The sequence below is a fragment of the Misgurnus anguillicaudatus genome, chromosome 12 (genome assembly GCF_027580225.2).
Source record: "Misgurnus anguillicaudatus chromosome 12, ASM2758022v2, whole genome shotgun sequence".
In the NCBI taxonomy this organism is placed as follows: Eukaryota; Metazoa; Chordata; class Actinopteri; order Cypriniformes; family Cobitidae; genus Misgurnus; species Misgurnus anguillicaudatus.
Genome location: NC_073348.2, coordinates 37,049,976 through 37,074,897, shown reverse-complemented (window position 1 = coordinate 37,074,897; position 24,922 = coordinate 37,049,976). Strand labels below are relative to the sequence as shown.

The following is a 24,922-nucleotide window of genomic DNA, read 5'->3' as shown; positions in this document are numbered from 1 at the left end:
TTTTGGTTTCGGTTTTAAAACTTGCAGGAATTAGAAAATAAAGTTCAGGACTTCCTCAATGTTAAGAGTGTTATTAACTCTTTCCCCGCCAATGACGAGATATCTCGTCAATCAAGAGAAAACGCTTCCCCGCCAATGACGAGTATTTCCATCTTTCCGCAATACCGCTATTATCCACTAGGTGACGCCATTCCGCAACTTTTTAAAACCGGAAGTATTGCATATGGCAAGCGGCTGCATGTCCGTGTCTGTTTTAAAGATCGCTCTGAATGGGATCTCTATGAAAAGTCCTTCACAAAAATGGAATTATCTCAGCTTTTTGCTCAAAATGTGGTGCTTTTGCAGAAACCTACCCATATTCATTTTTTTTTTGAAAGCAGAGGGTCTGTTCTTTCATTTGGTATATTGTATATTTATATATTTGAAGAAGAACATTTTCTGGAAAGCATTAAACTTTTGTGAAAATCATGAAAAACGCTGGTGCTGGCTGGCAACTTTTTTTAAAAATGCTGGCGGTGAAAGAGTTAAGAAATATAAAATTCGGGACCTGTTTGATGTTAAAAGAGATATTAAGAGGGACAAGACTTGAAAACGATCTTTCTCGCGCTGACTGACAGATCCGAAGTGCGACCCCAATATATAGACATCAGCATAGAATTACAGTTTTAAAAATATATTGTGACAAAAAATCACGCGGATTAAGGGCCCTATTTAATCTAAGTGCACGGTCTAAACTGACATGTCCGATGCCACTTTTCCTAATATAACGATGGGAAAAATGGTTTGTGCACCAAGCGCACGGTCGAAAGAGGTTGTTCCTATTCTCGTAATGAGTAATGGGTGTGTTTTGGGCATAACATGCAATAAACCAATAAGAGTCTCAGCTCTCATCCCCTTTAAAAGCCAGTTTTAAAAACAGAAAAAACTAAGCGTAGGAAAAAGACCACCAGTTTAAAGGCGGAGTCCACGATGTTTGAAAGCCAATGTTGATATTTGAAATCACCTAAACAAACACGCCCCTTCCCCAATAGAATCTGGACCTTCTGTTGATAGACCCGAACCCACACATACGCAACCCGGCAAGTATGTCGGTTAGTAGACACGCTCCTTACTGCTGATTGGCTATAAGTGTGTTTTGGTAGTCGGCCCGTCTCCTTTTCCAAAGCGTTTTTCAAACATCATGGACTCCGCCTTTAAGATTGCTATTAAAAAAATTGCATTGTTTTCATTTGTATTGAAACTGTTATTTTTTGGTATTAAAACATTTAAAAGTCGTTTTTTTTCAGTCATGGAAGTAAAATTAACAGGCTTTCAATTGTTATCTCAAAAAATTATTTACAAATATGCAAGAAAAGGTTTGTACTCTAAAAATACTTTATTTGTAACAAACAAGAGATAAAGAATTTACAAACGTGTAAAGAGCCTTCAACACTCGGAAAGCGCCGTGAGTGCTTTGAAAAGCATAACAAAAAACGGTTCTCATCTCATCATATCCACAGGTATGAAGTCATCATATACAATAAATCCGTGGGGTAGCATTTAAAAAAAACATTCAAAAATATATGCAATATTTGCATTTGTTTAAATCAAAATTCATTACTTACCAGGCTACAGGTGAAGCAGCTCTTTACGCCTTCTAACATCTCATAATCAGTCCTCATTTATGTCCAAGAGACTCAATAATGTTTTACATTTTAATCCTTTGATTTTTCATATTTTAAAACGTGTATATGCTGCTGCGCATCTTTGTGATAAGCAAACGTGCGTTATCGTTGCGTTTATGGGCGCATATTACTAACGCGCTCACAAAAACAATATTGCGCCATAGACTTTAGAGCAGGTTTTTGCTGGTTGCCTGAACACACCTCGTTTTCATAACAGAACGCCCATGGACGCAAATTTGGGCGCAAATGCATTTGTTATTTAAACAATGTGACGCAAAACATGAAAATGATAATCTCGCCTGATTTAAACTAGCAAAAGACACTTGCGTCGCGCATTGCACTGCATTGCGCCGGGTGTATGATGGAGCCTATAATCTGTTATGTGAAAAGATATATAGATGTTTGTTTACCTGTTGGGTAAAATTATTTGATATGTAACATTAAATTGTATATGTGCATTACAGTAGATCTTAAAACTGTCTGTGTCTCAATGTCAATCGGACAATAAAACAAAGAAAAGAGATATTTATATATTTTCCTATAATGTCGTTGACATTTTTTGTCAGATTCCAACAAATCATACATCGTTTTGAGGTTTTTAAATAGAGAATGTCAAAATATAAATAAGTAATTTTTGAGAATTTGCTCATTCTGCCTCAATTTGCTAGCACAGGTCACAAATACATTTTGAAAAGCAATCCACAGTAATAATCATACTTGCCTTAGCAAACTTTAATCATACAGAAAAGGGAAATGATTCGTTGTCATTGTAGTCAAGCAAGATATGCAAGATTTGTCTTATATTCCTAAGTTCTTACAAACATCTTCTCCTGCCATGTGGTCAAATGAGGACAAGCCGTAGCTTTTAATCTTTAAGCTTAGACTGGGATGCATTGAGCTTAACTGAGCATCAGTATGAACATCAGTTCTGTATCTCAGATGTCTGTATAAGTGGGTGGTGGATGTTTCAGTAGTTCAGGCAGATGGTTTGTCACTCAGGTGTTCTGCGGAGGTTCGACTGCAGCACATTTGCAACGCTCGAAATGAGCAGAATTCAGCCAGAAAAATGAACAGATTGTCCGTGAACTTGGCTTTTGCAGTAAAGTATTGTGAGACTTAAAACTACATTTAATATTTAATATGTATATGCGTTATTATATGCAACATCTGTGTTGATAATTCCCATTAGCATTGCAGCATTGTTACAGTGTTAGTGATTATAAACCGAAGACACAATGCTGAGTCTGTACAAGTTTGTGAATAGTTTTTTTTTTATTTCTTTGTCATAGTGAGACAGACACTGCAACAGTCATTGTCTGATGTTCAACAGAAGTTTAGTGTTGGAGTGCCCCCTAAAGGCATCAGGGTTGTATAACACCGCCAACAGTAACTCTTGATATATTCATCGCATGTGTCACATATCAGATATCAGTCAAAATATGTGTACAGAATTGTGGTGTTTAGTACTTGGGTTGAAAAGACTTTTATTATTGTGAAAATAATGTTTTAAGAAGGATGTGCCAAACTACGTATTTACAAAAATCACTAAGGGTACCTTCTATAAACTTTAAATGGCTGGGTTATTTTTAACCCATAATTGGTAAATATTGGACTGAACACATGCTAGGTTAAAAAAGTGACCCAATGTTGGGTTGATGTTATGCAACCATGGGTTATAATAACCCAACAGTTGGGTCAATTTTAACTGAGCCGAGTGCTCTGTCCAATATTTACCCTACATGGCTTAAAAATAACCCAGCCGTGTATTTTTAAGATTTATCAGACTCTGATCAGAGCACTTTCCATTTAGACAGGATTAGTTGCATTTGAAAACAGTTGGATATAACAAAATGAGCTACAGGGGTATAGAGATGTTTTTTAGATATTTCTCATCCTAAGAATGCAGTGCTATGGTGCTAGATGATACAAAACAGAGAAATGTGACACAAATCTGCATGCAAACGTAATGTAGACTAACAATCTAATGCAAACTACATCTAAAACCACACAGACTATAGTCCCTTTCACACATACAGTCTTTACTGGTAATTTACTGGTAAATTGCCGTTAACATGTCATGTGTGAACAGAACCTTTCCGGTAAATCTGTGCTCCCAATTTACCAGTAAGACAGGTTGTAAGATTACCAGTAATTTACCGGTAAGCGCTGTGTGTGAACGAAAATTATAGGATTACCGGCTTTTAGAACGGACGACGTCAGACCGTGCTGACAGCTTCGGGCCAATCATAGCGTGTTAATACAGATGACGCGTTTACCCCCGCAGTGTTTAATGACGTTTCCACACACATGCTTCTTGAAAGTTGAGCACTCCTGAAGTTTACGTCCACATTTCTTCACCAAAGTTGTTTAAAACAGCTTACCGCCGAATTGCCGACGTCCTTAGCACGCCCTCTGTGAAGCCTAAAGTGCAAACAGTACTGTTGTTAAAAACGCATTTTCGGTTTGACGTCGTCTCATTCAATGTTGTTTGGTCATGAGCAACTTCAAGACTGTTTACCACAGATGTGAAAACAACAAAATAAGGACCGTGGTTATGAACGACGTGGATTGTTTACAAATACAACACTGAGCTCGCCGCGTGCTACAGGTACTTTCGCTTTCTCAACGAATTTACCGGTATTTTGATACTGATGTGTGAATGATATCTTACTGGTAAAATAACGGAACGCCACTGCGTGTGTGAACAGCACATTTTTGTATTTACTGGTAAATTCATTCTGGTAAATTCATGGTAATTTACCAGAATTACTGTGTGAAAGAGGCTTATGACTGACAAATATTCAAATCTTTATAAACAGGATTATGCATTATAATCTTGTTGAATGGAAGAGTAGACATTTCTTACAATGTATGACTGTCAATATATTTGATGACAAATTATTCAACCAAGACCCGGTTTCACAGACAAGGCTTAGAATAAGCCAGGATTAGGCCTTAGGTAACTTATTACATTTTTAAATGTGTATCATTAAGTCTTTTTCCATGCAAAGTGCAGTTGTGCTATGTTTATTAAGCCACCGTCCCGTATACGGGACACCTAAGTTTACTTCAATATTGTTGATGTAAATTTTAATCTATCATGACAAACTATTTATCATTGAAAAGGTCTAAGCTTCTAAAATACATATTTCAACAGTGTTTTATAAAATAAACTATGTAGGGAGAGTAATTGGTTCATTTATGAAGAGAGTGTGCCTCAAAACATTTATATCCTGCTAAATGTCACTGTCCCACCGGCGGGACGCCTACATTTACTTAAGTGTTTTGCATATGAATTCTTATCCAATCATGACAAACTGTATATCGATGGAAAGCTCTAAGTGTGTAGTTTTTGGGAAAGAAATGACCTAGTGAGAGTCAGTTTCTAAAAGGTCACGGGCCCACATGTAGGCCCAGTTTGTTTTTACATATTTCTAACACTAAATCCCTACTTTAAACCCAAAATATCTTGATAAACTATATATCACCGGAAAGCTCTCAGAATGTAGTTTTCGTATCTCAAGGTCATCTGATGACAGAAATAATGTAGTAACATGCCGTAATAATAATGCAGTGACAGCAATTTATTAATTTATGACGAGTATGCAGCAAACCGATGACACCTAGTGGCTGTTGTTGGTAAAACCACTAAAAGTGTGTCACAAACCTAATTTTTTGAGATTTTAACTTGAAATTTGGATCAAAAACTACTTAAAGGAGACATTTCACAAGACTTTTTTAAGATTTAAAATAAATCTTTGGTGTCCCCAGAGTGTGTATGTAAAGTTTTAGCTCTAAATACCCCACAGATAATTTATTATATCATGTTAGAATTGACACTTTGTAGGTGTGAGCAAAAATGTGTCGTTTTTGGGTGTGTCCTTTAAAAATTAAATGAGCTGATGAAATGCAAACACTGATCACCATAATGGTCACCTTCTGACATCACAAGGGGAACCAAATTTCAATTAGCTATTTTTCACATGCTTGCAGAGAATGGTTTACCAAAACTAAGTTACTGGGCTGATCTTTTTCACATTTTCTAAGTTGATAGAAGCGCTGGAGACCCAATTATAGCACTTAAACATGGAAAAAGTCAGATTTTTATGATATGTCCCCTTTAAGACTTAAGGCTTTATGTTATGACCTGAAACAATTACATTATTACTTTTGTGAAATATATTTTATTTATAAATTAATATTTTATTGGATTATTTTTATTTATTAAGATAAATTGAAACTGCTATTACAATTTTTCTGTTAATATTTTCACCTCGATACACATCAGTGAAAACCCTTAAATTGTCTTCTTTAAAACAAGTTACCAAGACCAAAAAATGCCAGATTTATATTCATTTGAAGATGCACATCAACTTTTCACCCCTCACTCAAAAGGGTGGGGTGACGCTTAAGGGGTTAAATAAAAAAAGTGATGCATACAAATACCTTTTACATTTTAATTGATGTATTTGGCAGACATAAATGTAAATTTAAAATGTATTTGTGCAAAAAAAGAAATGTGTAACGGATGTATTGGATATCTAAATATAAAACCAAGCAGCATTTATTTAAAATTATTTAAAAATGAAGTGTCTGGACACTTTTAAAGGTCATTGTGTTCTTTGGTTCTCAATGATCGGTCATTTTGACTTCTACTAAGCAGCGCAAGAGTGCTCAGCACTTAATATTTCATGTGCATAATTTGGTGTAACTTGATAAGTCCATTTGCCCAGAGAGAATAGATGGTGCGGCTCAGACCTACAGGCCTTAGAGATCCACAGCTCGACGATAAGAGTCGTAGTGAAGCGTATGGAGCATTACTCTGATCACAGTGTAAATTACCACTTCACCACCAGCCTAATGGAGATGAGGAACCCAAGGGAAACCTCGACTCAGACTGAACTTCTCAATCTTTATCTTTCAATGGTTGAAACTTATTTCATTTGCTGGAGTAATGACACTGATGGGCCAAACCTGTGTAGCTTGTGTTTGCTTTGGTGAATAATATGGAAAATGCTTTGAATGGGCTTTAAAATGTTTTTTTTTTGTACCTCCAGCCTAAATCCGGATCACCTTCTTTGTACCTTTTTGCCAAAACCTGTTAGAGAGATGAATGATGGTACCCTTGTTATTTTTAGAGAGCTTAAGCCATGAATTATGCAGTTGACAGATATTAGATTAGATGAATAGCTTGTTCGGTTTGGTTAGATAGTCATAGTATACCTGACTCTGATCTGGGGTCTGTGTAGAAGATCATGAGGGGATCAACAGAGTGATCTCTAACCTAAGGGCTGTAAACACAGGGTGAAAATGTACTTTCTGCTGGATTCACCTGTAAGGTTTTGTTCACCGCGGTAAGGTCTACAGACCTCACTCATTTAATATTAAAGAGGACAAATGCAGGCCTCTCACCTCTGTCCATAATTAATCAGACTGTGAGGTGTCCAGGGCCGCGGTGAGCATGTTAGACAACACTGTGCTCCGTGTAACTGCTCTCTCATATATAAGAGGGTTACTGTGATCTTACCCTACAGTAGGTAGGAAGTCAGATACAATCTTTGGGCTAGTACACCACATTGAAGGTTTTGTCTTTATTTGTCAAAGGCAAACATGTCTGATTTTGAAAATGAGACAGATGTTGTGCTGTCGATATGTTTAAATGCTCTTAATGCCCAGTGGCGTGTTTACCATTTTGGGGGCCCTAAGCAAAGTCCAAGAACCGGGCCCCCCATGCCCCAACATTGCCCAAGATTTTTCGCGCTGAGCAGAGGTGCCCGCGGGGCCCCACACATTTGCGTGGTTTGCGTGGTGGGTAAACACGCCACTGAAGGTGCCGTAGAATGTAAAACTGTATTTACGTAGGCATAGATGAATAATAAGATGAGTTCTGTACATGGTAATGATATATCGTGATCCTTAAACATGATTGTTTCGTCTTCCTTATGGAAGCCTTGTGAATGCAAAACGCAGCTGGAAAACAGACCAATCTTAACATAACACTGATGTTATAGTCGAGATGTACGCCCACGACATTACATTACACATTAAATTAATTATAATGTTGTTATAATGCTAAAAACAAAGATGTGACTGCTGAGTTAAGCTGCATTCAGACTAGCAGTAGCAGAGCGTCACAATCTCATTGATTTCAATGGAAGCTCGGCGGCATCCGGCTTGATGGCCGTGTCCAGACGCGCAATAAAGTTGAGACATGTTTAACTTTATGCAAATTATGAGCGACATATGGGAGCGACTACCAATGAGAACGAAGCTGTGGAGTTCACGTCATCCGTCTCTCTTCAGTTACTGGAATGGACGTTACTCATTTGTTTATGACAACCAGATATAAAAACGCCTCTCGCTTATAATGTGAATGTACCTTTAGCGTTATATGCTAGTTAATGCTATATGCTAGCGCTTAGGCTGTAGTTCTACTATTAACGTTACAGTTACGTTTGCAGGTCCATACTGAAAAAAACACAAACTTACCATTCACAAACATCCATTTACAATCTCCAAACAATTCATTATTCCTTAAATTTCGTATCTTCATCTGATACAGACTCAAACATAAGGTCTGTTTACACACTATCATACACCTGCCGCAATGCGACGCCAGGCGCAAAACAAGTGTTTTTTGCTAGTTTCAGCCCGACACAGTTATCATTTTAACATCCAGCGCCACGTTGTTTAAATAGCAAATGCACTTGTGCCCAACTGTTGGGCTTGTTGGTATAAAAACGAGGTGGTTGTTTGTGCATTGCTATTTTAAGGCAATTGAAAATAATTCGCCATTGACCATGCTGCAGTATTTTATTTTATTGAAATGGCACATTACACTGTAAAAGGTGAAAGTTGGATATACTTAAAAACTTTTGTGAAAATTACAAAAAATGCTGGTGAGCAACTTAAAAAAAAGGCTGGCGGAGAATGAGTTAAGTGAAAAAAATTAAGGTTACAAAAATGTAACCTTAAAAAATCTAAGCTTTCTCAATTTAAATTCACTTAAAGTAAAAACATAGTTGACATTTTTTAGGTGTTACAGATTAAGGTAATTTTTAAGTTAATCCAAATGTCACTTTTTACAGTGTAGTAATATGTGGCTATAGGGGGAGAGGACCACACGTGTACACTGCTTATTACACACACAGGATTTCAATGTAAAAGATTATTATTGTGTACATAAAGATAAAAATGTCATAATGAATAATCATTGCATGTATCAAAATTTGCAGTAATGATGAAAGCAGATCCATTTCCTGTGTGGAGAAGCGTTCAGTTTTTGCTCCTGCAAATTCTGCCATGTAAATAGTGAATCTGCCATGGTGCAAGTGAAACTGGCATTCAAAGGAAATAGGAGAACAGGGTATTGCACGTTACGCCCAAAACACCCATGACTTATTCAAAGAATAGGTACAAAACTTTTGGACCATGCACCTGACGCGCATGGTCCAAAAATTTCTTCGTCATTAAACTAACAAAAGTGGACTCGGACATGCCCAAAGTGCACCTGCACCATGCGCTTCAGACACTGTAAAAAATAATACGCTGGATTTACTTAAAAATATAGTGCATCATTTTTGCATCCACTTTTTTAATTGCATAAATTGCTTAAAATTTCATGTAATACTTAGAAAAATGGATGCAAAAATGATGCACTATATTTTTAAGTAAATCCAGCCTTTATTTTTTTTCAGTATAGATCATTAAAATAGAGCCCTGTATGTTCCTTGTGAAACAAACACGTGTTTTTGGCAGTCGTAGTGCCATAATATTTGGATTTCATATGTAGTTCTGATCCAGCTGTGTTCCTAACAGAATGCACTGGAGTGATGTACTGTTGCTATGGTTACCTCCGCATCCGAGAAATATTTCAACACTTACTAGCTTGGAAGTTGACTTTTAAAACTTAGAAAACTTAAAATAAACGATGAAAATAATGAAGTTGTGGGCCAAAAGTTTTATCATAAACTTTTTACTTCTTCACTTGTTCAAAATGAAAAGTGGATAGGTGATGACAGAAAATGTTTGGGTCAAAAATCAATTAAAGATATTTCATTCAGGGTTTTCATGAGTTTCTGGTCTTGAGTACACGTGTCATGTTTGCTTTGTCATAAATGTTCTTTTCTTAATCTAACTTGAGATGTAAAGGTGAAAACGTCTCCTTCGGTTTGAAGTAATTGTTTTTTTGTCCTCCTGAGATGTTCTCAGTGTTATTGATTTGCTTGAGGTCTGTGTAAATGCCCTCTAGAGCTGAACTAAAGCTACTTCACTTGATGTACTGCTCAAAAACTACAGTTCAGTACAGTCACAGCTGATGTATACTGTGTATAGGCCACTATACATCTAACCAGTAACACATATTAAAGTCAACTTGAAATAAGTGTACTACTTTTAGGTATATACTGTACAGTGCCCTTTAAAAGGTCACTTAATTATGTTTTACTTACATCTTTGAATAATAGTAAAATCATCAAAACATTTAAGTACACACTTGTAAGTTTTCTAAGTCAAGTGACTGTAAACTTTTAAACGGCAGTGTATGACAATGAGAAAATTTCTATGTACTATTTATTAATATTAACACTTGATTTCTCTATTTTTCTAGCCTTTTATGTCATCACGTTATCCAGGTGGTCCCAGACCCCCGCTCAGAATACCCAATCAGGTACCCAACACAGTTTTACAATAGTTAATACAGTATACACCAAGGCATTTTTAAAGGACAAGTTCGGTATTTTACACTTAAAGCCCTGTTTTCAGATTGTTTATGATGAAATAGAACGGTTTTGACTGAAATTTCGACATATGCGGCTGCCCCGAGAATTTTCGGGTGTTTGTGTTTCACCTCCCACCTCTAACATGGGTTTATAGGTGCACTGAAACAATCCTTCCAAAAATGCATTAAACTTTTGTTTACAAAGACATGAAACTCACCGAGTGGTCAGGGGTGTTCACTGAATCGGTGCAAAAGATGCGTTCCAACAGGTGTTTTAGCATTCGTTGTAAACTTGTGGACCTATTTTTTTAAACGCCTCACACCCGTATATTCTTCCGCTGAGAGCTTGAATAATAGACACTCCAGCCCAGGTGGTGGCACTAATCCGCCTTTGCCAATTGCAAGTATAGAAACAAAGTTCCCTGCGCGGAGTAATATCGTACCTCACAGCACATCTAATACAAGTCAATGGAGTTGGACAAAAACTATGAGAAAACCTGTTGGAATGCATCTTTGGCAGCAATTTCCGTGTGAGCACACCAGTGAACACCCCTGACCACTCGGTGAGTTTCACATCTTTGTAAACGAAAGTTTAATGCATTTTAGGAAGGATTGTTCCAGTGCACCTATAAACCCATTGTAGAAGTGGGAGGTGAAACACAAACCCCCGAAAATTCTCAGGGCAGCCGCATATGTCGAAATTTCAGTCAAAATCGTTCTATTTCATCATAAACAATCTGAAAACAGGGCTTTAAGTGTAAAATACCCAACTTGTCCTTTAAACAACGCGTTTAAACGCTTTGGTGTACACGCCCCCTTACTGTACTTCGTTAAAACAGCTACATTAGACAAACTACAGTTTTGATTTAATGTTATAGCCCAAATCTGTCACTGCTTGAAGATGTTGACAAATATATTTTAATTTTTTTGGTTCAGGCATTAGGTGGCGTTCCTGGCAACCAGCCGTTGTTACCCAGTGGCATGGATCCATCAAGACAACAAGGTTTGTTTCTCAAAAATGTTTTAATCAAGGGTCAATCTCATTAAATTCAGTACAAAAAGATACTTAAATAATGTAAAATGTAACATTTAAATACAATTAAAATAATATATATTTAAATATATTATTATTAAAATATGTTTTAATAATTTTACTTTTATTTAAAAGAATAATACATATTTTTATTAGGACTATCAAAAGATTAATTGCAATTAATCACATTCAAAATAAAAATTTGTTTTTGCATAATATATGTCAGTGCACTGTGTGTAATTATTTTGTGTAATTATTTTGTATATATATATATATATAAATTATATATATATGAAGAGTTTCGTTGCAAAAATGAGATAAATCCATTTTTTTACATTTTTGTCAAAACATGTTTATTATTATGTTATCATGTTATTATTTTGTTTTATGGTGCTACTTGGCTGTATTTTTTAAGTTATGAAGGTTTATATCAAAACAAACCAACTGCAGTTGAATTGAAATGAATTGGAATGCAGAACCAAAAAACGCGATTTCTTAACAATTAACAAAACGGTCTTTATCTTGTTTTGCAACGAAACTCTTCATATATAAAATGATACATAAATAAATGTTTTCTTAAATGTATATATGTATGTGTGTATTTATCTATACATAATTATTACACACAATACACACAAATAAATATTATGCAAACACAAACTTTTATTTTGTATGTGATTAATCGTGATTCATCTTTTGACAGCCCTAATTTTAATAAAAATGTTTAAGATGTGTTTATAAATATTATATGATTTTTTTAATATAAGTTATATGCATTTAAATTTAAAAAAATTATAATTAAATAAAATTTAAATCATATGTATTTGCATTACAATAACAACAGTTACACTGTAAAAAATTTGCTGTAATTTTGCAGCTGGTTGCCAGTAACTTACTGTAGAAGATAAAGTCTAAAAATGTTTCATGTTCATTTAACTTTGAACAAAATGTCGCCAGTAAATAACATAAATGTAAAATCTACGGTAAGTTACTGGCAGCTAGTTGCCAGTAATACCCATTAATACTGTAATTTCTACAGAAATTTTTTACAGTGTAGATATGCAGAAGTAATTTAATATTAAGTGACATTTTCAATGAGAGTCTTATTTTTATCTTTACAGGTCACCCAAATATGGGCGGGGCTATGCAGAGAATGACTCCGCCCAGAGGGATGGTGCCTTTAGGACCACAGGTAAGTCACTCTCATTGAAAAGGATAAAGCTTGTCATTGTATAAAAACGCTTATATTTTTTATTTGTTTTGTTTTTAAGGGATATGGAGGAGGGATGAGACCACCACTAAATGCTCTTGGAGGTCCTGGAATGCCAGGAATGAACATGTAGGAACTTCTTGTTATACTATTGCAAATATATCCCTTCTTAACCAAGACTTGGTTTCCTATTAAGACCTTCAAGTCATAAATTATTCATTGTTAATCACATCTCATCATATTTGTAGGGGTCCCGGAGGTAGACCATGGCCAAATCCGCCAAATTCCAACTCGGTGAGTCATTTTTACACTCATCAGTAAGTAAATGTTTACACCTACCGAGCATCTGCTTTGTTGACATTCTCTCCACTATCTGTCTGTTCGTTCCCCGTGGCATTCAGATCCCGTACTCCTCTGCGTCTCCAGGGAGTTATGTGGTAAGTGTCGTGACCCACCTCTCCATTCACACGAGTCCGCTACCAAAACACTGCAGTTCGGCCTTCATATCGGCTTCGAACTAAGAGATCCCGCACTAGTGGATCCAAACTGACATTTGTTGATATTATAGATATCCTGATTATTATAATTTTGGTATTCAGATGCAGATATTGTTGTGAATAATTCCACTTTAGCAACCAGGAAGCAAGGCCTTAGCATCCACCCATAGCAGATTTGCATTGTGTTTTATAAGCGTTTTATACCAGAATCTATTTCATGTGAAAGTCATTCAAGCAAGCAGACACTGGCAGATATGTCCAAACATACTGAAGATTTAAAGACATGGTTTTCAGACATTCTGTTAAAACGCTGTCAGTAACTCCCGGCTGAGATGATTTGTGAAGAGCAGCAGTAGCTTTACTGAAACCAGCCCGACCAGACGAGATGCTCGGGAAGACGAAGCCGAGTCAGCAGAGAGAGGAGAGATAATTAGATTTGGGAAGAGGGAGGATAGAGAAGATATGCACAGTGCTGACCACAGCAACAGCTCCGAGCTTCACACACACACACACACACACACACACACACACACACACACACACACACACACAGGGCTATACTCACATTTACACACGCACATGCCACGAGTACATTCATACAAAAATCTCAATAGCTTGTGTTTGCGTGAAGCAGAGCAATATTTCTCTTTTCTTTCTTCCTTAGGGTCCACCGGGAGGAGGAGGGCCACCAGGAACGCCCATAATGCCGAGCCCCGCAGGTACAACCATTTACAGATGTTAGCTAGGTTGATAAATCAGTTTAGGCATAGATAATAGCTCTTTATATGATTGGAAACCCAGCCGTTGTTGTTTGACCCAACAGTGGGTTGGGTTCGTCCCTTTTTGACTCAACGCTGGATTGAAAATAACCTAGCATTGCATATATGTGACCCTGTACCACAAAACTTCACACGGGTATATTTGTAGCAATAGCCAACAATACATTGTATGTAGAGATGTACCGATTGCTGGTTAAATGGTTAACCACAATAAAAATATCCGGTTAGTATTATGCTGCGTTCAGACCAGCCGCGTTAGAGGCGTCAAGCGTGTTAAGTCAATGTAAAGATGCGTTGACACGCGTCTGTAGGTCTCGCGGCGCGAATGAGGCGTTTAGTGCAGCGCGGTAGAAGCAATTCCGCCTCATTTGTGCGCCTAGTCGGCACGAATGCCGTGAATTGAGTGTTGCTGCGTGAAATTTTTTTAACTTTGGCGGAAAAACGCGCCACATTAACCAATCAGGAGCTTGTTCTAGTAGTGACGTGATTACAGAAAGCAAGCGTAGTCGCAGAAGCCCCTCCCATGACGGGAATTTCCACGTGAATGTCTTAATAACTAGAATTTGCGCGTGATTGAAGCGAGTAAACTCAAAATGTTCAAGCGGCAAATTTGACGCCTCAAACGCGACTGGTGTGAACCCACAGTTAAAGGAATAGTCTACTCATTTTCAATACAAAAACATGTCATTACCCCAACCAAGAATTGCCGACACATCCCTCCACCACCTGTGCGCGTGCACGTGGGCGCTGGAGCGCGCTGCGACGCTTCGATGGCATTTGGCTTGGCCCCATTCATTCAATGGTACCATTTAGAGATAAAGTTAGAAGTGACCAAACACATCAACGTTTTTCCTATTTAAGACGAGTAGTTATACGAGCAAGTTTGGTGGTACAAAATAAAACGTAGCGCTTTCTAAGCGGATTTAAAAGAGGAACTATATTTTATGGCGTAATAGCACTTTTGGGAGTACTCCCCCCCCCTTCTCCCACTCATAATGGGAGAGGGAGGGTGTTACTTCGCCGAGTCGAACTACTCCCAAAAGTGCTATTACGCCATAAGATATAGTTCCTCTTTTAAATCCGCTTTCATACAATGTATTAATCTCAATTGCAAAATTCTGACCCTTATGACTGGATTTGTGGTTCGAGGTCACATATATTATGCATAAATAAATACGAGTCACTCATTTGGTAAAAATCTTGTCTTCTGTATTTGTGTGCTGCTTTACAGATTCGACCAACTCTGGAGAAAACATGTATACTCTAATAAACACAGTGCCACCTGGAGGAAACAGGCAAAACGTGAGACTACAATACAAGTTTGAAGTGTTTGTACTACTGGAATGCATCTGCATTTGTTTATGGTATATAAACGGGTAAACTTCTGCTCTGTCATTGTTAAAATAACTTGTCTTGTGTGCGTGTGTGTTTCTGGCAGTTTCCTATCGGTCCGGGTGGCGAAGGTCCAATGGGTGGAATGGCAGGAATGGAGCCACATCACATGAACGGATCATTAGGTACAAGCAGCCAGACTCCAAGATTGATTTTAGTGCTGTGGAGAGCATCAAAGCTAAATTTGGTTTTAAAGAAAGGTTTCATGCATAATTTGCCCAATTTGTTGTACGGTAGTTTTTTGCCTTGCATGTCTATGCCACCTTGTGGACAACCTTTAATATGATCTTTGAGTTTAAATTTCTGTTGTACTTTATTTAGGGTCAGCTGACATGGATAGTATGCCCAAGGTAAGAGTTTTTTATTTTGTGAAATGCTAAGTTAATATATTAATGATATAATATATAATATATTAATGAATACATTGAATAAAGGGCTATACACAAAAGTTTAAAAGTATTAAAGTATGCTTTAATTTGGCTGTACAAGTCATTTCAATTTACTATTTACTAAGGCTGTCAAAAGATTAATCAGGATTAATCACATACAAAATAAAGGTTTTTGTTTGCATAATATATTTGTGTGTAGTTATTATGTACATATAAATATACACATAACTAAAATAAATTTAAAATTTAAGAAAATTTGATATACATTTGTAATTTTAATATATATACATATATACACATATGTAAATGTCTCTAAAATACATGCATGTGTGTGTATTTATATATATATATATATATATATATATATATATATATATATATATATATATCACATACAAATTAAAAGTTTGTTTTTGCATATGTGTGTGTAATATTTAAATATATATATGTATTTATTTATTTATTACACACACAAAAACAAACTTTTATTTTGTATGCGATTAATCTTTTGACAGCCCTACTTTTTAAATCTGAACTAGTGATGAGTTGTTGTCAAATTGCTTAACTTATTTGATAACTACGTAATGACTTATTGATCAAATGAGCAATTTCAGTGTTATGGATGGATGCAACATTTTCAGTAAAAAATTTAAATATAATTTCTCAGTGAATGTATTTGTTATCAATCTATTGAACCATCTGTTTATATTTTCTATTTTAGACAAGGGATATATACACATGCTATGGATGTAACAAAAAATAAATTAGATTTTAAATAAGAAACATATTTTGTAGTGGCAGCCGGTGACTTATTTTCCGATGGGCGCAAATTTAAAATATTTGTCTGTTGCGTCATATGAACCTTTGTGCATAGTGCGTCATGTCAAAATGCGTGCAAAATAATTAGCAAAAATGTTTAAAACTTAGACAGAAACCTCTCACTGGTATGCAAGCCACTAAATATCAGTATACTAAAAAATTCATGGTAAGGTTAACATTTGTGTGGAAAAGCTCACATCATTTTTTTACAGTGTATAAGGAGTGTATCAGGATTGTGGCAAAACCAGATTTATGTAGTTTTTAAAAAAACTTTACAGGGGACATATCATGAAAAACTGACATTTTTCATGTTTAAGTGCTATAATTTGGTCCCCAGTGCTTGTATCAACCTTGGAAATGTGAAAAATAACAACCCAGTAACTTGGTTTTGGTAAATCATTCTCTGCAAGCATGTGAAAAAATAGTTCATTGAAATTCGGCTCCCCTTGTGATGTCAGAAGGGGATCTTATTATAATAATACCGCCCCTTAATCTGCACTATTCAACTACGGCACTGCCATTTAGTGCAGATATCAGCTCATTTGCATTTAAATGCATGCTATTATAAATTATCTATATGGTATTTTGAGGTAGAACTTCACATATGTACTGGGGACACCAAAGAAGTATTTTACATCTTAAAAAAATGAAATGTGAAATAGCCCCTTTAATGTTGGCCTGGACTGATAGTTGAAAAAAATCTGTTATTGTAAGTTATATATAAAGAATAGGTGTACATTAAAATGTGTTTCTGGACAGAATTCTCCTGGAACCTTGAGCATGAGCAACCAACCCGGAACACCGAGAGACGACGGAGAGATGGGCGGGAATTTCCTCAACCCCTTCCAGAACGAGAGCGTACGTCATTTATGGTATTATTCTCATGATCTGTGTTTTCAATTCTGTTCAGGTTTCTTAAAACACTTGCGTTCTCTTTCCTTGCAGTATTCTCCAAACATGACCATGAGCGTGTAAAGACCTCTTTTGAGAACCCCGGAGGGTTCCACCACACGACAAGGAACTCGTGCAAGCGCGCTGTAGCCAGCCCTCTTCTGCTCTCTGGAGAATATGGGTCCAAGCCTCCTCTTTTCTCTCCTCGTTTTCGTTTTCTTTATTCACAACGATCCTCGGCGGCGTCAGAACCGAGGGTCCGTGTTGAAGCTCGTTGGGCGAGAACGACAACTCAACAATCTGTCTATATTTACGTATATCTTTGTGTATATATGTGGGTGTACATTCAAATTTACCTGTGCATGTATGAGAGGACATATATTCATCATTGTACGGGCTTGAAAGAAAGCTGATGGACTTGAACTGTATGACTGCTCATATTTACTTTAAATTATTGAAACATGCGAAGGGTCAAGTTTATGACAACATTCAAAATTACAATGAGCACGCTGTTACCGATTTGTCATTGAGGAGAAAACCGACGAGTTGTTACTAATGATTATTTCATACCGCATACAGCCTTGAGACATCTGTGCTCCTTTAATGCAGCCTGATCACATCTCAAGGTTTTGTTTTTGTATATATTTCATAAAAGGAGATTTATTTATCAGGACGATGCCTAAGAAGAACAGCCATTCGATACGTACACTTAAATAAAATCCACAACATCTTCTACAAAGTCTTGAGTTAACATACTTCAACAACAAAGATTTCAGTCATGCTTTGACAATATTAGGTGACATGGATTTGATGCTTTTATATGACATTTTATTTGTTAAAATCTTTGCATGTGAATATTGAACAACGAGGAGGATTTTATGGAAAAATTCAGAGGAAAGGCACATGTATTGGAATTAAAACACCTGTCATTTAATAATCAACTTATTTATATATCCGTTGTTGTGTCACCCGGAGAAACTGTGATTTTGCTTTGCTCTTATTTTAAGTGAAATTATTATTGCAAAGTTTTTAAAATGCGTATATATGTGAATTTTTTATAGCTTGGGATCCAATTCATTTGTGTCTCTGTGAATTATTTAAAATGATACTGTATAATAACTGAGGTGTTTTTGTGTTTATTTGTAATAACATCTGCATTTCTTGCCCCCTGAATTTGCCTGACTACGAGCGAGATCCCATTATGCGTGTACAACATTTTTCTTTTGAATTACTGAGTCATTTGATGTTTCATTTATGATTTTGTGAAGTGTTTCTTTTCTACTTTGTGTTGACTTTTGTAAGTACACAGAGAAGTTTTGGATATACTGATATAAAGCTTCTCATTGCTGTTTAATAGACTCTTTAAGATTATTCTGTTTGTGTGTGTGCGCGTGTGGATTTACTATGTGATGACACTTGGTCCCCATAAGCAAAACAGCTTATAAATAAATGTAAGTAAATGATGTTTATTAAAATGCAGAAGGTTTTTTGTGAGGGTTAGGTTTAGGGGTTGATTTAAGCAGGGCTCCCACACCTTAGTTAACTTCAAATTCAAGAACCTTTCAAGGACTTTCCAAATCCAATACCCTCAAATTCAAGGACTAAATGTGGGGACACATTTCAAGTGAGAGCAAGGTTACCTTTTAAGATACATTGTTACAGTTCCCTTTCGAGGGAACTCGCGCTGCGTCACTGCGGTGACACTTTGGGGACGCCTCCAAGGGTAGTGCGTCTCAATGTGTATTCAGATTCAACCAATGGTGACACTTAACGACAAAGACGGTGACGCAGGAGCCAGGAAGTATATCGCTATCTGAAATATTGACAAAGACGGCTTTACAGGGACACGGGAAGTATGGCAAGGGAGACACAGCGTCTCGTTCCCTTCTCAGGATACAACAGTTACATACGTAACCCGAGACGTTATTGTCAAACACAACTATGCAAAAAAGCATTTTGGTATGAATCAATATTCTCATACAGAAGATATAAGCATTTAAAGCAAACAGTTTAGCACGTGTGCTTAAAGCAACACTAAAGAGTTTTTGCTATTTGCTCCCCCTACAGGTTGGAAGCGGAATTGTCCATTACCACCGTCGTAAATAATTTAGCTTACTGCAACAAAGCTGGCTCTGATTGGATTGTAGGTCTGCCGTAAAGGAAGTTTTTGTAGTTTTACAGGACCGCGACCCGATAGTTGAAAACTTCTTTAGTGCGGTTTTGGCCGATAGAGGGCTGCAAAGCGAATGTGAAAGTGCTGTTCACCCTGTTTCGAGTGGATGAACGACTGGAACTTTTTTGGAAACATTATTTTAAGGTAAAAAAAAACTCTTTAGGGTTGCTTTAAAAAGTCTAGAAATTTTATGATACTATACTTGACACGGAGTGGATTTTTTTCCCCCTAAAATAGATTCAAGCATTTTCAATGACCTGTATCTATCTATGTATGTATATTTTCAAAATCTTCCCATGCAGGGCCTCAAATTCCCCCCCCCCCTCCAGATTCACAAACTTTCAAGGACCCGTGGGAACCCGGGTTTAGCCAGGGGGTGGCAAACTGGGGGGGGGGGGTTGGTGCCTTATGACATTTTTAAAGATAAATGAATTCATCATAAATTCTGTGCAATGAATAAGGCTAACCAACAGCAGTATAATGTAAAATTTAATGTTTTGTTTCATTTTAATTTCCAAGAGTGTTTTACTATATGTCATAAATTTTCTTTGAGGGGACCAGAAGGGATGCACCACAGGGGGCACTGCATGCCAAAAAGTTTGAGAACCATAATTAATGGGAAAGCGGCAGATGCAGTTTTTCCAGTATAAAAGGCATAGGGGCGGTTTCCCAGAAATTGCTAATTCAAGTTCAGTCTAGCTGTCTTAATTTAAATACATCTTGCCCTGACATATTTTTAAGAAAAACCACCACCGTTTTTCACTATTTAACTACGTTCTTACCTCTTAAAAATTCTTACAAATTAATACATACCTATCTTCCTTCAATACGTGCACCTTGCCCTCAGCATGCAGTAATATTGACTAATGCAGGGTTCACAACAGACACGGTAGAGGCGGCAAGCGCGAGTGATTTACATGTTAAGTCAATGCAAAGACGCGATTAGGCATCCTGCGGTGTGGTAGGCGCAGAGAAAAAGCCCCTCCCATGACACAAATTTCCGCGTAAATGTCTCGAATTTCACGCGCGAATGAAGCGAGTAAGCCCAAATGTTGAAGCCTCCAACTACGCACGAATACGTTTTTGCTGCCTTTATCGTGGCTGGTGTGAATGCACCATAAGGCTGTGTCCAAAACCGTATTATATACCTCTGAGTGTCTGTCGTGTGCACACTTCAAAATCTAACCTGAAGTAGTAGGTCATCAAGGTACTTTTCGCATACTATGTATTTGGACATCCTACTCGCCTCGCCTACTGCTTTTCGCTTACTATATAATTTGGAAGTAGGCGGTTTCGGACGCAGCAAGACGTTTGAGCGAGAGGGGGAGTAGTCAGGAGTGATGATGTTAGTGCACGCCGAGGTCGAAGTGCTGCAAACTAAGTGCTCTTCCGCCATACAATATAGGTCTCATTTTTTAACCGCTTGAAAAAAAATCGCCACATTTAATTTACTTTAACAATACTTACTCGTGTAACTACTCACAGACTCACAGTCCTTAATAGGGAAAACATGGAAGTGTTTGATGGCGTCTAAATTCATCCCTGTTTGGATCCTAAGGAATGAAGGGGGCTAGGCTAAATGCTAACACATTCACGACACGCTGTACAAAGATTAAGTGCACACATTGAAAAAAGATAGGTATGTATTAATTCGTCCAAGTTGGGGTAAGAACATAGTAAAATATTGAAAAACTGTGGTGTTTTCCTTTAAGACACATCATTATTTTATCTTAAGGTGCACACATTTACAGCTTTTAAATCTGAATATTTCATTTGCAGGTTTCTTATAACAACAAAGTAACATCTGGAGTGCTTCCCTATATAAAAGGAAATTTAACAGGCTAGTCCAAATCTTTGGAAGAGACAACCGTGTCCTGCGTTTTTTTTCTAGAGGAAGATTTGCTTACTGCGGTTTTCTGATGCACAAAGTGGAAATAGATTCTGTATTAATACAGCCTATGCAGTTCCTTACAATTCAGTTTTTTTAGCACACTAAATATCTCACCATTTAAAAAATATTTGAGCATTTTGTAAATAAATGTTGCTTTTATATGTAAAATCATTCTTGAACTTAAATAAAACCCCCTTTCTCTTATAGCAGTAATAATGATTTATAATTCATGTTTGTGACTGACCCAGGAGTGATGTCCACAAGTCTCAGGAACTTTACAATATCTAAACAGTCATAAAATAATCCATAGCACACAGTCCGAGCACATCCACAAGACCGAGGTCTGTGACGAATCCACAACCGCGGAGCCCAGACTAATCAAGTCTAAACTGAGAAAAAGGTTCATTTCTATATTGTCCAGACAGGTCAAAAAACCACCACCTTGTCCTTCTTTGGCTGAACTTTCTTCGCAGGCACATGGACGTCTTCGTGGTCAGCACTGATCCTGTTGGACATCCGGCTGACGGTGATGGCATTGGCTGTACAGAGGAAGAAACGTTAGGCCTTAACATACACACTTCAACCGTTATTTACATATTATAAAAGCTTTGCATACTAGATGTCATATCAAGCACAACGCAGGACAAAGTTTATTATTAGCAGCACTGTTATAAAGTCAATCAAAATCATAATATAGGTGCTCACCCGAGTTCTGATGCTCAGGACAATCCTTCTGAAAGTGTTCAACTGAACCACACACCCGACAGCAGCCTCCTACAGCAATAATACAACTCCATGTAAGTAACATATGTGCGTGTGCTCAGTAATGTATTAATAGGTCGTAAAGCTTGATAAAATAATGCTGATCTTGTGCATTGGCTCACTCACCGGCAGCATACAGTCCCTTGGGATTATCAGGACAAGATTTGGACAAATGCCCCGTCTGACCGCAAATGAAACACTTGGCGTAGGGGAATTCACCTAAAAACAGAGTAAAATTAATATGTGATGCGTTTTTCATAATTTCAGCTATTTTTCATTCAAAAAAAAAACTTAACATGGTTTGATATAAATAAATAAATCTGATTGGGGTCACTGTTCATGCAGACCTACTCTCAGATCATTTGACCTTTATTTATAGATGTCCTTTGTCTGTCCTGATTCTTACCCATGGCAGGATCTACTTTAGCCCGACATGCCCGGAGTTCATGTTCAGTAGATCCGCACCGATAACAGATTCCACTGCCCATCTCTTCATCATTATCTGCCTCCGGGCAGTCAGTAATACCGTGACCGGGCTTCCTACAGTTGAAGCAGACCTACAACACAAAACAAAAATATTAATGCACGTCTTATATACCATATAGTATACATTTAAGGACTGATATTACACACCCGACTCCAAAAGACATGCACACATCTCAATGCAACACTTTGGAAAAACTTTTAGCACATTTACATAACAAACAGTGCTGTTTTTGACCTCCAGCTTCTTACCATGTTGTTCTTTTTAGTTTGCTGTCTTTTAATCCTTCTGTGTTCTCGTCGTTCGTCTTTCTTCAGCGCTATCGCCACTTCTTCTCGCAGGTCTTCGCTTCCCTCTCCAGGTGTCCTCCTCTGTAGGGTCTGACCTGTCTGCCTTAAATACTCCAGAAACCCATTCACATCTTCAGTGTCGTGACCGTGTTTGTTTTTGATGGTTTTATTTATGCCTCGCCCCTGCTGGACAGGCCTTGGAGCATTAGAAGCTCTGTTATGGCTGTTGGCTTCTCGGTCACCGGAGCTTGTTTCAGGTGCTCCTGCATCCCCGTTTGCTTGAAGCTGTTTCCACGGTGTGGCATCGGCCGTTTTGTGTTTGTGAATGTTGTTCGCACGGGCCCACCTCGTCATTTTGACCTCAGATGGATGGAAGTTAATGCAACACACAGTTGTGGATTTTTCTGTAAAGAAATGCAACACTAGTTAATGGAGATATAATATGTAACGAGGTACCATTTAATAAAAAGATGTACATAAACAACACAAATTGAAAAAAACTATAAAACCATTCTAATTCTAATGGTAGGTATGTTGCTAACTTCGCTGTCGCGGCTGACTTTTTGGTTCCGCTCAACGAAACTCAAGATTTCCTCAGGCGGCGTGTAGTGTTGTTGAAATGAATGCTTCTGTTGGTTTGTTGATGGCGAAATTTCTGAGTTTTTATTGTTAACATCACCAGAAGAAGCATAGGTACCTTTTCGTTTTCAGTCGCCACCTTTCACGTTTAAGTACTGGCCGTGCAAGCTCGCCAAAGTCTGCTGTTTGTAAAATCGTCTTTGTTTTTGCTGAAGTTGAGTGAAGTCATTCTTTAAATTGTAAAGACATTTAGTTTACTAGCTAAACTACAAGTGAACGAAATTTTAATAAATTTGAAAGACGACCACGGGAGTTTTGCCTCCACCAAAATCTGCTTCAATGGACAAAGAATGTGAAGCAGCCGTATAGCCATGTAGTAGATGTCTGTATATATATAAACTGAATAAATAGTGTTATTTGGTGTAATTAGTGGTTTGTTTTTTTACATATCTGACTTTTCAGATGTAGAGGATATGGCAAACAGCTTATCCTGAACGATTCAGGTCAATTTCTCAAAAATGTAAGTTATAACTAAAAACTTCATAATTTTCATGATTCGGTCACACATTTTCTTGAATTTTAATGGGAAACATGGAACAAAATAAAGTGATGATTTTCAAGTTTCAAATGGCCAGTATTTTGTTATTCTTGAACCAATAAACACATTCTTGATCTCATTTAAAAGCTTTTTTCAAGCTCTTTCTATCTGAACAACTAGTTTTAACATTTAACCATACCTACTAATGGTTTTCATTAAAATACCAATAGGAACCATTAGCTTTTACCATTAAAACCACTACACTGTAGTGTGTTTTGGGCCATATTCCATTAGAACCAATAAAATTCCAAATAAAACCAATAGAATTTCTGTGTGTCTTGGTTTTTTTTAGCAGGGCTGTCATCATACTGCAATTACAATATCGCGGTAGGATATTAAAAGAATTTGTAGCTGATAATGTTTACTCTTTTTAATGTTTAACTATTCCCGAAAATGTTATTATATGCTATTTTTTGAGAGTTCGGTTACAATATAATGCAACATTAATGGCCAACTTCACAGTAAAATTACCCTGTTATGTTTCCCCCGTAGGAACATTCGCGATGTCGCAAGTATTTGCTAACCGGTACAAATCGTTAATGTCTTCAAAATGGATCCAATCCAACAGAAACAGCAGCAAAAAAATAACATACTTACTGGGAAAATTAATCGTAAGCAACAGCTGTCAAAAGACAACACCGTTCACGTGTTTATTCATTCGGTCCCACAGATAAAATGCTCCGTTGTGAAACTACACCTTCGCTCTTTTGGTTCCGCGTGCTATTGTGAATGTGCTGAAACGCCAATCAGGA

General features: G+C 37.1%; 2 protein-coding genes across 5 annotated transcripts in view; one reads left to right on the top strand and one right to left on the bottom strand.

Moving 5' to 3' along the window:
* ssbp2b (single stranded DNA binding protein 2b) overlaps positions 1-18,747 on the top strand; it is an 88,481-nt gene extending 69,734 nt beyond the window's left edge. For all 4 annotated transcript variants that reach the window (XM_073874520.1, XM_073874521.1, XM_055207694.2 and 1 more), the window contains 12 exons: positions 10,273-10,332; positions 11,320-11,386; positions 12,538-12,608; positions 12,688-12,755; positions 12,875-12,920; positions 13,028-13,063; positions 13,788-13,842; positions 15,134-15,204; positions 15,341-15,419; positions 15,616-15,644; positions 17,262-17,360; positions 17,448-18,747. In XM_073874520.1, coding sequence (XP_073730621.1) covers positions 10,273-10,332; positions 11,320-11,386; positions 12,538-12,608; positions 12,688-12,755; positions 12,875-12,920; positions 13,028-13,063; positions 13,788-13,842; positions 15,134-15,204; positions 15,341-15,419; positions 15,616-15,644; positions 17,262-17,360; positions 17,448-17,477 — 711 coding nt within the window. In that variant the 3' untranslated portion in view covers positions 17,478-18,747. The remainder of the gene's footprint in view (positions 1-10,272; positions 10,333-11,319; positions 11,387-12,537; positions 12,609-12,687; positions 12,756-12,874; positions 12,921-13,027; positions 13,064-13,787; positions 13,843-15,133; positions 15,205-15,340; positions 15,420-15,615; positions 15,645-17,261; positions 17,361-17,447) is intronic.
* Positions 18,748-20,388: 1,641 nt separating this feature from the next.
* zcchc9 (zinc finger, CCHC domain containing 9) lies at positions 20,389-24,917 on the bottom strand. Its single transcript, XM_055207696.2, has 6 exons — positions 24,768-24,917; positions 22,955-23,397; positions 22,626-22,776; positions 22,346-22,438; positions 22,163-22,231; positions 20,389-21,996 (listed from the first exon to the last, which is right to left on the bottom strand). Exons 2-6 carry the CDS (start codon positions 23,345-23,347, stop codon positions 21,884-21,886), a joined length of 819 nt encoding a protein of 272 aa, XP_055063671.2. The 5' UTR covers positions 23,348-23,397; positions 24,768-24,917; the 3' UTR covers positions 20,389-21,883.
* Positions 24,918-24,922: the final 5 nt, after the last annotated feature.

Coding starts and splice junctions, on each gene's coding strand:
- zcchc9 (XM_055207696.2), bottom strand. CDS start 23,347: ATGACGAGGTGGGCCCGTGCGAACAACATTCACAAACACAAAACGGCC. Junction 22,439..22,625: donor TAAAGTAGATCCTGCCATGG/GTAAGAATCAGG, acceptor CTCTGTTTTTAG/GTGAATTCCCCTACGCCAAG. Junction 22,232..22,345: donor CAAGGGACTGTATGCTGCCG/GTGAGTGAGCCA, acceptor TTATTGCTGTAG/GAGGCTGCTGTCGGGTGTGT.